Raw genomic sequence first — 15,829 nt, 5'->3', positions numbered from 1 at the left:
TGATAACGGGAGTATAGTGATAACATGTAGATAGTGATAACATGAGTATATTGATAACCTGCAGATCGTGATAACATGAGTATAGTGATGACCTGTAGATAGTGATAATGTGAGTATAGTGATTACCTGTGGATAGTGATAACGTGAGTATAATGATAACCTGTAGATAATGATAACGTAAGTATCGTGATTACCTGCAGATCGTGATGACGTGAGTATAGTGATAACCTGTAAATAGTGATAACCTGAGTATAGTGATAATCTGTAGATAGTGATAACGTGAGTATAGTGATAACCTGTAGAAAGTGATAACGTGAGTAGTGATAAACTTAATATAGTGATAACGTGAGTATAGTGATAACCTGTATATAGTGATAACGTGAATATAGTGATAACCTGTAGATAGTGATAACGTGAGTATAGTGATAACCTGTATATAGTGATAATGTGAGTATAGTGATAACCTGTAGATAGTGATAATGTGAAAATAGTAATAACCTGTAGATAGTGATAAAGTGAGTATAGTGATAACCTGCGTATCTTGATAACGTGAGTATAGCAATGACCTGTAGATAGTGATAACGTGAGTATAGTGATAACCTGTAGATAGTGATAACGTGAGTATAGTGAAAATCTGCGGATCGTGATAACGTGAGAATAGTAATAACCTGCGGATAGTGATAACGTGAGTATAGTGATAACCTGCGGATCGTGATAACGTGAGTATAGTGATAACCTGTGGATCGTGATAACGCAAGTATAGTCATAACCTGCATATCTTGATAACGTGAGTATAGTAATTAACTGTAGATAGTGATAACATGAGTATAGTGATAACCTGTAGATAGTGATAACGTGAGTATAGTGAAAACCTGCGGATCGTGATAACGTGAGAATAGTAATAACCTGCGGATAGTGATAATGTGAGTATAGTGATAACCTGCGGATCCTGATAACGTGAGTATAGTAATAACCTGCGGATCGTGATAACGCAAGTATAGTGATTACCTGCGGATCGTGAAAGCCTGCTTGTCCAGCTGATCAAACAAATTTTGCATCTTCTTCGAGATCGCCAGCATCTCTAGAACATTCGGTATCAGATGACATAATCATACAATGAGTCGTGTTCTGAGAAAACTGGGCATAATGCATGTGCGTAATGTGTCGTCCCAGATGAGCCTGTACAACCCGCACAGGCTAATCAAAAACGACACTTTCCGCTTTTATGGTATTTTTAGTTTAAATGAAGTCACTCCTTACCGTTAATTAAGTTAAGGCAAAAAGTGCCATCCATGATAAGCCTGTGCTAACTGCACAGGCTTATCTGGGATGACACTTTACGCACATGCATTAAGCCCAGTTTTCTCAGAACGCGGCTCATTTCAACGGCTATTCTCGACATACATCTGATTCATGTGGGTCAGTTTCGCCAGCAGTAACTAGCAAAGTATGTGAACTTAGTTGTAGATAGCAGGTAGAGCCAGTAGATTTAGTTCACTGACTGTCGTAATATGAATCAAATACTTTAATAATCGGCTAAATAAACAAACAGACATACAACAACTAAACAAACAAACAAACAAAAGACACAATAAATAAGTAAACAAGTATCCAAGGATTTGAGGTGAATCATTTCGAGTATTCAACAAAAGCTAACGTGTGTAATTATTTACCGATGAATATTCAACCATGTGTTATAATTCAACTTTGAGAATCTAATCATGTTTTATGATATACCACCTACTATGTAAAAACGTGTTTTTAACTTTGTGTTATTATTCAACCCTGAGTTTTAAATCACATGTTATCATTCACCAATGAATACGTAGCACTGTATTAGCATTTACCAACCTGTATGTAAAAGTGTATTGTTGTTCACCACCTAGTATGTAACCATATGTTGTTATTCACCACCGAGTATGTAACCATTTGTTGTTGTCCACCACCGAGTATGTAACCATATGTTGTTGTCCACCACCGAGTATGTAGCCATGTGTTGTTGTCCAACACCGAGTATGTAGCCATGTGTTGTTATTCACCACCGAGTATGTAACCATATGTTGTTATTCACCACCGAGTATGTAACCATATGTTGTTGTTCATCACCGTGTATGTAACCATATGTTGTTATTCACCACCGAGTATGTAACCATGTGTTGTTGTCCACCACCGAGTATGTAACCATATATTGTTGTTCACCACCAAGTATGTAAACATATGATGTTGTTCACCACCGAGTATGTAACCATGTGTTGTTATTCACCACCGAGTATGTAATCATGTGTTGTTATTCACCACCGAGTATGTAGCTATGTGTTGTTATTCACCACCGAGTATGTAAGCATGCGTTGTTATTCATAACCGAGTATGTACCATGTGTTGCTATTCATCACAGAGTATGTAACTATATGTTGTTTTTCACCACTGATTATGTAACTATATGTTGTTATTCACCTTCCACTATGTAACCATGTGTAGTTATTCACCACCGAGTATGTTACCACGTGTTTTTATTCACCACTGATTATGTAACTTTGTGTTGTTATTCAACTCCGAGTATGTAACTATGTGTTGTTGTTCACCACCGAGTATGTAACTATGTGTTTTTATTCACCACCGAATATGTAACTATGTGTTGTTATTCACCACCGAATATGTAACTATGTGTTGTTATTCACCTCCGAGTATGTGGCTATGTGGTGTTATTCACCATCGAATAATTATTATTATGTAACTGTGTGTTGTTATTCACCACCGAGTATGTTAGCATTGTAAGCATGTGTAGTTATTCACAAATGATATAAGTCCCCAGGATTGACAATTTTCTGCTGTTATTATAATTATAATTATTATCATTATTATTATTATTATTAGAAATAGTAGTAGTAGTAGTAGTAGTAGTAGTAGTAGTAGTAGTAGTAGTAGTAGTAGTAGTAGTAGTAGTAGTAGTAGTAGTGGTAGTAGTGGTAGTAGTAGTTGATGTTGTTGTGATAATAGTATTAGAAGAAGTAGTAGTATTAGTAGTATTTAAAGTATTATTATTATTAATATTATTATTATTATTGGTAGAAGTAGTAGAAGTAGTAGTAGCAGAAGTAGTAGAAGTAGTAGTAGCAGTAGCAGTAGCAGTCGTAGTCGTAGTCGTAGTAGTAGTAGTAGTAGTTAGTAGTAGTAGTAGTAGTAGTAGTAGTAGTAGTAGTAGTAGTAGTAGTAGTAGTAGTAGTAGTAGTAGTAGTAGTAGTAGTATTAAAGGTAAAAAGAAGAAGAAGAAAAAAAGAAGAAGAAAAAAAGAAGAAAAAGAAGAAGAAAAAGGAGCAGAGGAAAAATGGAGAAGACGATACTGGTTACTGACAATACATATACTAGTATTTGATTACACAGATATTACCGTCTGCTACACAGATATTACCGTCTGCGCTTTCGCTCCGGACATTCTTCAACATGCCGACGATTTCTTTGGCCGCGTCTTTCCATGGGGCGTCGTCTGCTACCTTCAGCTTCATCGTCTGTATGCTCACTATAATGTTTGCTCTATTTTGTTCAGCGACGTTCTGAGAAAACTGGGCGTAATGCATAAGCGTTGAGTGTCGTCCCAGATTAGCCTGTGCAGACCGACTGAGCTTATCTGGGATGACACTTATTAATACGACACTACGATATATGGTATCTATCGTTTAAAGGAAGTTTCTTCTGGGAGGAAATCCAGTAAAGGAGGAAAGAGTCGTCTCCGATTAGCCCGCGCGGACTGCATATACTAATCTGGGACGACACTTTACGCACATGCATTAAGCCCCGTTGTCCCAGAGCGAGGCCTAAATTCTGCATAACAGTTATCGTAGATTTAAGAAATAATTCGTGTACGTTATAGTTTGTTGTCAAATAACCCACGGCCGGTAGTTGAGATGCGCAGGGATTAAATCACGAGTGCGAAGCACGAGTGATGTGAAACCACACATCTAAACTTCAGGCCGTGGGTTATTCGACAACACATTATACCGTTCACGAATTATTTCGATTCTAACACGGTTTTTACTTAAGATTTATGCAATGTATCTTTTTTTCTTGTGTACTATTTTATGTGAAGTTCCGCCCATTAAAATGTATCGACATGTTTTGTTTAGTTACAGCGCGTGCTTTCAGTGCATAGGCTCCGCCCATAATTCTTGCAGAATAACCTATAGATGATGTTCTCCTTTGTTTGTATGAAAATTTACACGCGCCGTGTAGGAATCGGCATTAACTCAGCATTGTTGTTTGTTTACACCTCGACGTAAAATTAAACAATACATTTTTATCTATTAAATCAGTTTGTCACACACATTAACCCATTTATGCCTTGCGTCTAGAAAAAAGGCCTTGGAAAACAGCGTAGACCCAGATGAGACGCCGCATGATCGGCGTCTCATCAGGGTCTACGCTGTTTGCGTAAAGGAATTTCTGTGAGAAATATTCTAAATATATAAATAAATATACTTGACATCCCTAATTTTGGAAATAAATTGATTCCATTAAGAAGGATGGGAAAGTCCACTTGCCATAAATGGGTTGAGTACAACAAATATACCGTGGATCACAGCCGTTTTTAGACCTAACAAAAATTAAACAAATACATATTTTTCTTCATTATAATTTGATCCGTTTGAATTGAACTTTGATTTTTACATGACTCCTTTACCATCAGGGCATAAGTTTAGCGGGACAAAGCAAAAGGATGCAAAATCATACAAAATAATCGATATTTATCGCGGTTAGATTTCAACGTTTCAAACAACGATTGGTGAATTTTTAATCACTAATATTTTACACTAAAATCACATGACAGCATGCAATGTACAGTAAACTTACTGTCTTTCATCACCCGAAACTTGTCGACCACACTGTTCTCTATTTCCACCTTTTTCCTGAAATATATAATCCGACACAGTGGAGAAATGACCTTAAAGGTAATTAATTTTCTCTTTTCTTATATACTAGAATTAGGCGAAAAAAATTGTTTCTACTAACCCGACCGATTCTGTTTTTTCGATGCCGACCCTAAACAGTTTTGATTAGTCTAGAATGAGTATTTGATAATTGTTCGATAGTTTGTTCATATTCCCTGAATAACCGTTACTGTCACATCTAATAACAAAAGTTGAATAGAGATTTATCAGAGGTCTGCACTTAAAGCGAGATTATACGATTTTTTAAATGTATTAAATTGTAATATATTGATAAAATATGTTACAATAACACAAAGTAGGCAAGAAAATCATACCTTATATGCGAATTTCATAAAATGCAGCAAAGACAAATTAGCGCCCCGAGCCGCTTTAACGAACATATTTTCCTACAATAACTGAAGCATTCGTCTTTTTATTAAGACCACAGTGAGTGTTCGTGTGTCGTATGAATATAGTTACAGGAATTTAAAATGAACCGTAAACGGATAAAATAGTTTGGCCGACTTGCCTCCCCTTAATGAAACAAGCGACATATTTTGATGTACAAACACAATTTTGCATGATTTTTTTATCGATGCATGTCGGCAATTTTGCAATGAAAACTATAACACACGCGAATAGTTAAAGTTGAAATGCGTTTACATGTTTCAAGTTAAAGTTGAAATGCGTTCACAAGTTTCAAGTTAAAGTTGAAATGCGTTCACATGTTTTAAGTTAAAGTTGAAATGCGTTCACATGTTTCAAGCAGAATGTGCATCTTTTATTGCAAAGCTTTATAAAGATCCATAAACACTGCCCGATACTATTATGCTATTATTATTAATCGGATGCAAAATATAAATGAGCCATGCTCTGTGAAAAGGGGGTTTACTGCATCTGCAATGTGCGTAAAGTGTCGTCCCAGATTTGCCTGTGAAGTCCGCGCAGGCTAATCAGGGACGACACTTTCCTCTTTTATGATCTTTTTTGTTTAAAGAAAGTCTCTTCTTAGCAAAAATCCAGTTAATGCGGAAAGTGTCGCCCCCGATTTGCCTGTGCGAATTGCACAGGCTAGTCTGGGACGAGACTTTACGCACATGCAGTAAACAATCTTTCCACAGAGCCCGGCACAAATGTATCTGATAGTAACTATACGGTGTGTACTCACGCCTGAAGTTTCTTTGTTGGTTTGCCGCTCTTGCTGTTCTTGTTAATCTGCTGCTGAAGATTCTTCAACTTCTCGAAGTTCGTCACCGTGTCGAAATAGCTTTGTCTAGGAAAATTGAATCATAAACATGTATCAAGTAAAGACTTGCTTTGAAGCAAATTTGGATTAAATGACTCCTTCAATTTTGTCTCAACATATTTAACATCCCACCTTTAATTTCTCTGAATACGTAACAGCGTCAAAAGACCTCTGTTTGCGTCGAGAAATTTAAACAAGGTGTCTAAAGAAAGAAAAAAAAGTCTTTCATTCAATTACATTGGCATTGCCATAATACTTATCTTCGTCAATACTTTTATTGACACGATTATTTGCATGCAAGTTTATGTTAAATCTTGTAATGCGTGATGCAACGCCGCGTTCGTACGTCAACGCATATAAGTGTGCAAAAGTTTTCATACGAAATTAACCCATTTATTAGTCTAGGAAAAGGCCTTGGCAAACAGCGTAGACCGAGATGAGAGGCCGCATGATGCGGCGTCTCACCAGGGTCTGCGCTGTTTGCTTAAAGGAATTTCTGTAAAAAAATATTATAAATATAGAAATATGTATACTAGACATCCCTAATTTTGGAAATAAATTGATCCAATTTAGAAGGATGTGAGAGTCCACTAGGCATAAATGGGTTACAGTGAACAAAGTGGGCGCTCCTTACTTGATGTTTGCCTCCTCAGTCTCGTCCACAGAAAGTTTGATCTCCGCCTGGGATAAAAAAAAACACACGACTTTGTGAAGAATCGTTTAAAAGTTTGTGTTAAGATTAATGATAAGTATCGTGTTACGATTGGTGTGACGATTGGTGTGACGATTGGTGTGACGATTGGTGTGACGATTGGTGTGACGATTGGTGTGACGATTGGTGGGAAGACTTTTTGACAATTTGTGTTAAGCTGTGATTGAAGATTTGTGTGAAAATATGTGCAAAGGTTGGTGTGAATGTTTAATCTTTTACTATTTCGATGTTTTCTGTAAAGAGTGAACAGTGTTAAACGTGGTTTTAATACAGCAAAACAATACAACACGAAACATTAATTTAAATAATTTCGCTAGCATCACCATAAATCTGATTGGGGATATATTTTTTTTTCCCCTATACAAAAAATATTTTCACATTCATAAGCAATTCAGTGATAGAACTAAAAACTGAGGATCCGAACATGATGCTCAGAAAAAAAGATTTATAAGAAAATGCTACACTCGAGCCTATCTCTGTTAAATGGGGGTTTAATTCATGTGCGTTAATTGTCGGCCTACATTAGCCTGCACGGACTACACAGGCTAATCTGGGGCGACACTACGCACAGGCTAATCTGGGACGACCCACATCTTTACAGAGCGAGACTAATATATCATATTATGAAATGTTAATACATTTCAAGAAATTAGCATTCCATTTTCTAAACAAATGTCTTATTAAAAAATTGTAAACATATTAAATATAACGCATAAGTTGTTTTACTCACCAAATCCAAGTGGTCCAGTGTAAACCACTGCAAAATAAAACGTGTTTTTACAATGTAATTTTTAAAGAGATTTGTAAGAGATAGATTAATTTGGTAAAGTATTTACTTAAAGTAATATGCCAAACAATATTGTTACGTATATCGACCGAACGTCGTTATTTATAACCAATCATGGCCCATTATGGTATTCTTTTAAAGTACATTGAGATGACGTCATGGCGGCTGCATGCTTTCTGCTAATAAACATGTATCTTTTACCCACGACAAAAGACGAAACCCAACAAAATGGCATCAAATGACAAATTGCTTGATTGTTTGTTGTTGCTATAATTTAAAAATTCCGCTTGAAATGACAGATCTATTATGTGTGTGTTTGTTGTAAATCAACAGGGTATATATTAATTGAAAACATTGAAAGCACTTCGACAAATCCGTAATAAAAATAACGTTATCGAAATCATCATAAGCACTCTTCATATTTCTTAAGTACTTATATGCCGATAACAAATGTCAGTTTATATATGAAACTACATGTCGCATATGTCAATAAGAAAGAAATTTCTTTAAGCGCTAATAAATTTTTCTGAAAATAGAACGAAAAAAAAACACTACATACATCAGCGAGCTGTAACAGCATCTGGAATGATACAAGCAAACAACTATAAATCTATACATGAAGATACACATGTATTTGTATCAACCACGATATGATCTCACACGATTTGTAATTTTATACCATAATGTATTGAACAAACGTTTAGGGATGGAATGTGTATAACATGCATATGTTGGGACACATACATTTGAGTTGTTAAATGTACAAAACGATTAAGTAATGCGTTTTACACCTTGCTGTGTTTTATAAATTGTGCAAACTTTACTTATGGTCGGATTAACCGATTACGGTCGGGCGGGTTGGTCAGGTGATGATGAAACAAATGCTTGCGCTTTGGGAAACTGGGCTTAATTCATGTTCGTAAATTGCCGTCCCAGATAAGCCAGTTCAATCAGGCACGACACTTTCAGTTCAATCAGGCACGACACTTTCAGTTCAATCAGGCACGACACTTTCAGTTCAATCAGGCACGACACTTTCCGCGTTAACTGGACTTTCTGTGAGAAGAGACTTACTTTAAACAAAAAATACAAACAAATACTTAAGCACGTGAATTTAGCCCCGTTTTCACAGAGAGAGAGAGAGAGAGAGAGAGAGAGAGAGAGAGAGAAAGAGAGAGAGAGAGAGAGAGAGAGAGAATAGAGAAGAGAGATAGAGAGAGAAATAAATTAGAGATAGAGAGAGGGTTTGGAGAGAGAGAGAGCGAGAGAGGGAGAGAGGAGCTCCTGGCGCGAGCTCTCTCGAGAGCTCTCTCGATCGTCTCTAGAGCTCTCTCTATCTCTCTCGACGCTAGCCTCTGCGCGCTCGAGTCTCTGCCTCTCTCGCTCTCTTCTCTCTCGCTCCTCTCTCTCTGCTCTCTCGCTCTCTCTCTCTTCTCTATCGCGTCTCGGCTCTCCTCTCTCTCTCTCTCGCGCTCTTCCTTCTCTCTCTCGTCCTCATCTTCTTTCTCCTCTCGCTCCTCTCTCTCGCTCTCTCTGCTCTCTCTCCTCTTCCTCTCTCTCCCTCCTCGCTCTCTGTCTCGCTCTCTCTCTCCGCTACTCTCTGCTCTCTCTCTTCTCTCTCTCTCTCTCGCTCCGTCTCTCTCGCGCTCCCGCTCGCTCTCTCCTCTCTCCCTCGGCTCTTCTCGTCTCTCTCTGCTCTCTCGCTCTCTCTCTCTCTCTCTCTGCTCTCTCTCTCTTGCTCTGCTCCTAGATCTCTCGCGGCGCCTCTTCGCTATTCCTTCGCGCTTAGAGAGAGAGCACTCCCTTATTTGTATTTGTGTACTTGTCTTGTTCTTTCTTTCTTTCCCCTTTTTAATCCAATAAACAGTATCCAACTTATAACCATCCTCGCTGTATACAAAAGCTGCCTTTGACATATTGATGATGTTTGCTTTACTCGAGACCCAATCCGTATGTGTAAATGAACTTTGTTGTCAAAAATATGTTAATTTGAAATAATATCGACTTAAACAATAAAACATTGTTTAACTAAACCAAGACTGAGTATGTACGGGTGAAGGTATGATTTTCATATGATTTGCATATGTACGATCATATTTATGAACTGCGGGTATACGGACGCAATACGAAATGCGTATTAACAACGTAACTACAGTTGCAGGTAAGAAATGTAATTGTACGAGAAAAATACATGTGCGAAATAAATATGCACGGATTTTGGTAAAGAAGTCCTTTTTCCGCGAAGGCTAATCAGAAACGACCCTTTCCGTTTTCATGAAATTGTTCGTTTACATTAGGTACCTTCTATATGAAAATCCATTATAGACGGAAAGTGTCGTCCCTGATAGCTTATGCGGACATTCCATAAAAGCGGACGTTGTCATCCCGAAAAGGCCTGTGTTGACTGCACAGGCTTATTTGGGACGACGCTTTATTCGATGACTTAAGACCCGTTTTGCGAGAGCGCGGCTCACATATATGTAAACGATACTCGGATACTTGGCTTACCTCGTCTCTGTCCCTGTACGCTGCGTTCACCTGCTCACTCATGTGATTGTACTGATCCATTACAGTCGCGAGTGCATGTCGTACCTGGGGTAGTACGAAAAAGTACGAAATACGAAAACGTAGGAAGTACGAAAACAATTAGATAAAATCTGCCGGAAAGCAACGCAGTCATAAAACACACCAACCAAACAAAACATCAGCCCTAGACATTATGGATTGGTTGCCTAATTTTACATGCTGTCGTACTGGGAAAGTACGAAAACATTGTAAAACTTTTTGGAAATCAGCAGAGGCTCAAACAAACAAATTTATCAAAATGTAACGAATATACTTTATGGAACTCCAATCCTACAGCCTTATTCAACCCTTTCCTACTCAGAAGCAAAGTGAAAATGGCTATGTGCAAACAGCATAACACCAGATTAGCCTGCGAGTAACTCGCAGTCTGTTCAGGTTTTTAGTTGGTCGCGTTAGCAGCCGACGAAATTTACAGAGCATATTTTGCAAATCAGTATGTGCTTAGAAGCCTTAGCTACGGTAAGAACCGCAACTCACTTTGCTAGGAACTATTACCGCTGCCTGTCTGAACTGCAGAAGACAAATGCTTCTGCTCTACTTCTGCAGTGAGTGTATATACCAGCTTGTAAGACGACATTGGCCAGTCTAGTGTTTATCATTGAAATCTGTACATATTGGCTGCTTTCAGAGAAAACGGGGTTTAATGCATGTCAAATAAGATTAGCCTGTGCACAATGATTAGCCTGTGCAATGCACACAAGCTAATCGACGACGAAAACAGCGAACAACTTCAGTGCCTTCAGCGCTTTGATTATGTTATTTGCTACTTATCAGTTCCTAAGGGGTGGAATTGGAGCCTTTCAAACTTGACGATAATAAGCAAGGACTTAAATTTAATTTAAATTTCCAGAGTACTTTAAATGCGTTAAAGGGCGTGTCTGGGTGGTAAAGAGTTAAGATGTTAATCAGCTAACATATATTGCCTGTTAACAACGAAACAACTTAATATAAAATTTACTTCATAATCCTGATTGGTGGACCATAGAATAATCTCTTTATGATGCTTCTTCACCCAGGATCACAGAAGATTCGCCTATTCAAAACTTGAAGGGTCTATATAATTTAAAATGGCTCAAAAACGGAAACTTCTTAAATAATCATCTGAATTTGAATCATTGTTGAATTAATTAAAGGACACAATTTGTTGTATAACGAAAATCAAGTCTAAGCGGAAAGTGTCGTCCCATGATTGAACATGCCGATCTGGGACGACAATTTACGCAAATGCACTAAGCCCTGTTTGGCCAGAACCCGTATCATTTAGGATGATAGTCAAACTAACAAGTCATACAAAAACGAACCCGATCACCCAGGGTTTTCTGTGCTTTTCGCATAAGATCAACTGTGATCATTACATATGATTTAAGATTACAAAAAAAATCCGGGTCGCTGTGACTCACGTTCGAGTCCGCTATCGAGTCCATCTGCTTTTTCATCATGGTCACCAAGGGATCTTCAACCGTAACTTCCAACTCGGTCTCCTCGAAAGTGTACAGCGTCTGCGAAATATGAGGAAAGTGTACAGCGTCTGCGAAATATGATAATTGAAACATGCGGAGCCTTTCCGATTGGAAACTCTGTTGTAACAATGTCTCAATCCAGTATGCCTCATTACAGGTTACCTCTAAATATATATATATATATATATATATATATATATATATATATATATATATATATATATATAGCAAGGAAAAGAAACACGCAATTAAACAAACAAATATTATCCACCTTGTAGACATTCTCGTATGATTTATGATTCCCAACTTACGTCGTGTAGTTTCTGAGTGATGTCTCCTAGTTGTGCTTTGATTCTTTCGTTGGTTGATGTCTTCGGTACATACAAGGGGCCGACAAGCAGACTGGGGTCAAACGTCAAGCCGTCGCTACGGAGCGCCTTTGAGGCATTCCCTGAGAAACGATGAACATGGTTAAGGGTTAAGGGTGAACGTTTGTTATCGCAAAATTACGTGATTGTTTTCATCATCATGATCATCATCATGATCATCATGATCATCATCATCATTATGATCATCATCATCATCATCATCATCATCATCATCATCATCATCATCATTATCATCACTATAATCGTACTTAACACAGTCACATTCATCCACATCATTTTCGTCGCTCAGCGCAAACCTGAGCGTGGTGAGCTATTTAGTGAACGCTCAGACTTTTCGGACACATAACAACATTAAAACCGATTACAACTGTGTATAAATGTGGTAAAACGGTGTTTGATGCGCGCGCATTAAATGTACTCCAAGATAAGCAAGAGCAGTCCGCACAAGCTAATCAATGAGTACACTTTCCGCTTTTAGTGTAATTTACTCTTAGAGAAAGTCAAGTTTAGGCGAAAAGTGTCGTAGCTGATAAGCCTGTGCAGACTGCACAAGCTAATCTGGGACGGTACTCAACACATATTTATAAACCATGTTATCCTAGAGCGGAATCGATTCTGTTGAAAATGGCAAAGACTCACCGTCTTTGGACGGGTCCACCATCTCGCCATAAAGTCCAGACGACGTAAGCGGCTCATGATCCTGCGTGGAGAAAACATTTTGGAGCATAATTATAAAATCAACATATTGCTTGTTTTCTGTCTGGACTAAAGGGGATATATATATTTTAAATTTCATTATAGATTGCCTCGCACTTCCAAGTTTTGGCTACTATAAGTTATATTGATATGTATAAAGAACCCATTCTAAAGCTAACAATACCAAAAGTAATATAGGTAGGTCGGACACACGAAAAAATAAATAAGAAAAAGTAGTTACCAAAAGCTTTAACTTAGAAGCTATTTAATTCATTTGATGATGAAAATATGAAAAAAATCCTAAATTCACAATCAGATAACGAACATGTTTGATAGCTTTATATGGTCGAAACAATCTTTTGTAGTCGGCTCAAATGAAATTGAATATACTCGAAGTCTTTTACAATTACGCTTCAAATAATGTTTATCTGGAAATAAAACGTGCAAAAACAAAGTCATACCTTTGCCGCTGTTGCAACTGGCATTTTTTTCTTCGTCCCAACGGGCGCTACTTGCGGAGGTTTGCGGCCGCGGTCCATTTTACAGGCAGTCGGAGCAGACGACGCAAGGGTCGTGCTCGATTCACTGTACCGGGACCTCCGCGGGAAATCGAATTCGTCTCTTTACAAACTTATTAAATATGTTATTTTGTCGTAAATCCAAATGTAGAAATAAACACGTCCACTTTTACTGCTGACTGATTGACGATGTTTTGTCTTAGTACCGACGTCAAGTATGTACTTAAATTGACGTCACAATCATTGTAGCGTTATCTGACGTCATAACGCTTTGCCACTATTGTCGTCTGCTTTTTAGAAGCCTTTCACTAATGATATATAAATAATGAATTCCTGACATAAACATCTGACAATTAATAACTACCTACAATATCTATATATAATAAATACATGGAGACTTCACGCTAAATTGCTCGATTGGTCAGAGTCGGCTCAGGTTAATACCAAAGCAAATACAGGTTATAAGAAAGGAGCTTTTTCATACCATAGCATGAATATCTGGAACAGTATACCAATTAGAATAAGAATGGCATGCTCTATCTCTGCTTTTAAAAGGCAATATAAAGCACATCTATTTTCTAATCAATGATATGTCATGTTATTTTCTAATCAATGTTATTTCATGTGTGTCTGTCTAAAAGACAAAATGTGTGTTATGTATAGGTGTAAGAAAATATTGTTTGAATGTTTTACTTGTTATAGACCTATTTGTGTATGTTATTTTAAGAAGGCCACATTGTAAACAAGTATTTATTCATCTGCATAATATGTATAATGTGTCATTGTCTTAATGTGTAACCTTCTGTAAATAAAGCGATTATTATTATTATTATTATTATTATTATTATAATTATTATTATTATTATTATTATTATTAGGTACTTCTTTAATGTTCATCGGGTATTTTTAAGTATACTTAAATGTATCCCAGGTACGGAAAACGTACCCGGCAAATTTAGACTGTACCCGAGTTTTATTCCCGCCGAAAATCCGATGTCGTAAAAAGCCCTACGGATGACAAAACGTAATTCTCTTTGAGCAAAACTGGCTTTTATGAGTATGAGTTTCGATAATATAGAGGGCATTTTACAAAATTTTGACATAAATATGAACATAATTAATTTGAAAAAAAGCCGACAACGACCAATATAGCGTTAGAATCCACGGATACGTTTAAGAATATTTTCCGTACTCGGGGTGCATTTAAGTAGTTCTCGAACCGACAATGACCAATCAAGCCTTACTTATACAGTATTCAACAGCGAATTTTGTATTTCTGGTTCACTAAAAAGATCAAAGTACTGACAGTACTGGTGTGACGAAGCTTTTGAAGAGGATGTTAATAAAAGCATCAATTTAAGTTTATCTACATCACCACAATTGTTTATGTGGGTACGAAAAAAATTGGGTACGAACATTTTGGGTACAAAAATTATGCCAAAAATAAATTGGGTACAAAAAAAATTTGGTTACGAAAAAAAAATTTGAGAACGAAAACAAAATTGGGTACGAAAAAAAAAATTGGGGTACGAAAAATAATTGGGTACGAATTTTTTTTTTTTGGGGAGGGGGGGTACGGGGAAGTAGTACCCGTGGGGAACTTTACCCATTCAGCGAAACTTGGAGGCGGGTAACATTCTCGATCAAATATAACAAGAAATATCTTTAACAAGATATTCGACGTCTATTTTCTGTACCACTTATCTTAAAAAAACGTTCTGTTACAGTAAAACGTTTGTGGGTTATAACAATACGTTACGTAGCAGATATATTCAAAACTTAACATGCTCTTTAATTACACCATGCTCTTTAATTTCTTTATCTATATCATACCAATCTTTATTTTTCGTTGTTTCCTTTCCTAAGTTAATGATGTTATGTGTACGGACGTGATTTCACATGCCCATGTGCATGAACATATAATTTTTCTCTTTTGATTATTGTTTTATCTCTAATTCAATAAGCATAGGCATGTTTGTTCGTTAAGTACGGCAATAATTCCATGATGATTTCCGAAAGTAGGTATGAGCACATAGTCGAATACGACTTGAATACGTGTGTTCGCCCATGGTAAGGTAAACTAAATCTCCGCGATATGACCTAATATGTGTTTAAAACAGCAATCAATGTCCAACAAACGAATGAATTATCAAACATAGTGTGTGCACTGATGTGGCTCTGTAATTTATGTTTGAAAAGTTTATTAAATATGCAAAATGTGAGAGCACGCAGAAGAGCGAGTCTCATAAAAATGTCGTACGGCTATTAAGCCGTTTATCTACCATACTCGCTATAACGTTTACAAATGGCAGGTTCGAAATAATTCGTTTTCTTTACACTCATGATCGCGTTTAACGTTAATTATACACGTTTTTATTCGCAATATATTTACAGAATCACGACAAATATAAAATACAATACAGAAAATGCATAGTTGTTTCATTGATCTATAAACATATAATGGATTGAATATAACTCATTTAAAATTAACGTTTTTAAACTATTATTAAATC

At 37.0% G+C, this 15,829-nt stretch overlaps 1 protein-coding gene across 5 annotated transcripts in view; it reads right to left on the bottom strand.

The window, feature by feature from the left end:
- Positions 1-13,543, bottom strand: part of LOC127872725 (optineurin-like) — a 78,209-nt gene extending 64,666 nt beyond the window's left edge. For 2 of the 5 annotated variants that reach the window (XM_052416085.1, XM_052416089.1), the window contains exons 1-12: positions 13,260-13,543; positions 12,742-12,802; positions 12,025-12,164; positions 11,654-11,752; positions 10,176-10,259; positions 8,227-8,247; positions 7,611-7,637; positions 6,803-6,849; positions 6,091-6,195; positions 4,846-4,901; positions 3,410-3,517; positions 1,009-1,081 (exon numbers count right to left, since the gene is read on the bottom strand). In XM_052416085.1, the coding sequence (XP_052272045.1) occupies positions 1,009-1,081; positions 3,410-3,517; positions 4,846-4,901; positions 6,091-6,195; positions 6,803-6,849; positions 7,611-7,637; positions 8,227-8,247; positions 10,176-10,259; positions 11,654-11,752; positions 12,025-12,164; positions 12,742-12,802; positions 13,260-13,337 (899 nt within the window). In that variant the 5' untranslated portion in view covers positions 13,338-13,543. Of the gene's footprint in view, positions 1-1,008; positions 1,082-3,409; positions 3,518-4,845; positions 4,902-6,090; positions 6,196-6,802; positions 6,850-7,610; positions 7,638-8,226; positions 8,248-10,141; positions 10,260-11,653; positions 11,782-12,024; positions 12,165-12,741; positions 12,803-13,259 lie in introns of those variants that run through there. The other 3 variants (XM_052416086.1, XM_052416087.1, XM_052416088.1) reach the window with 3 other exon arrangements.
- Positions 13,544-15,829: the final 2,286 nt, after the last annotated feature.

The sequence above is a fragment of the Dreissena polymorpha genome, chromosome 3 (assembly GCF_020536995.1).
Source record: "Dreissena polymorpha isolate Duluth1 chromosome 3, UMN_Dpol_1.0, whole genome shotgun sequence".
Lineage (NCBI taxonomy): Eukaryota > Metazoa > Mollusca > Bivalvia > Myida > Dreissenidae > Dreissena > Dreissena polymorpha.
The sequence above is the reverse complement of the archived record's forward strand: the minus strand, read 5'-3'. Positions and strand labels throughout refer to the sequence as shown.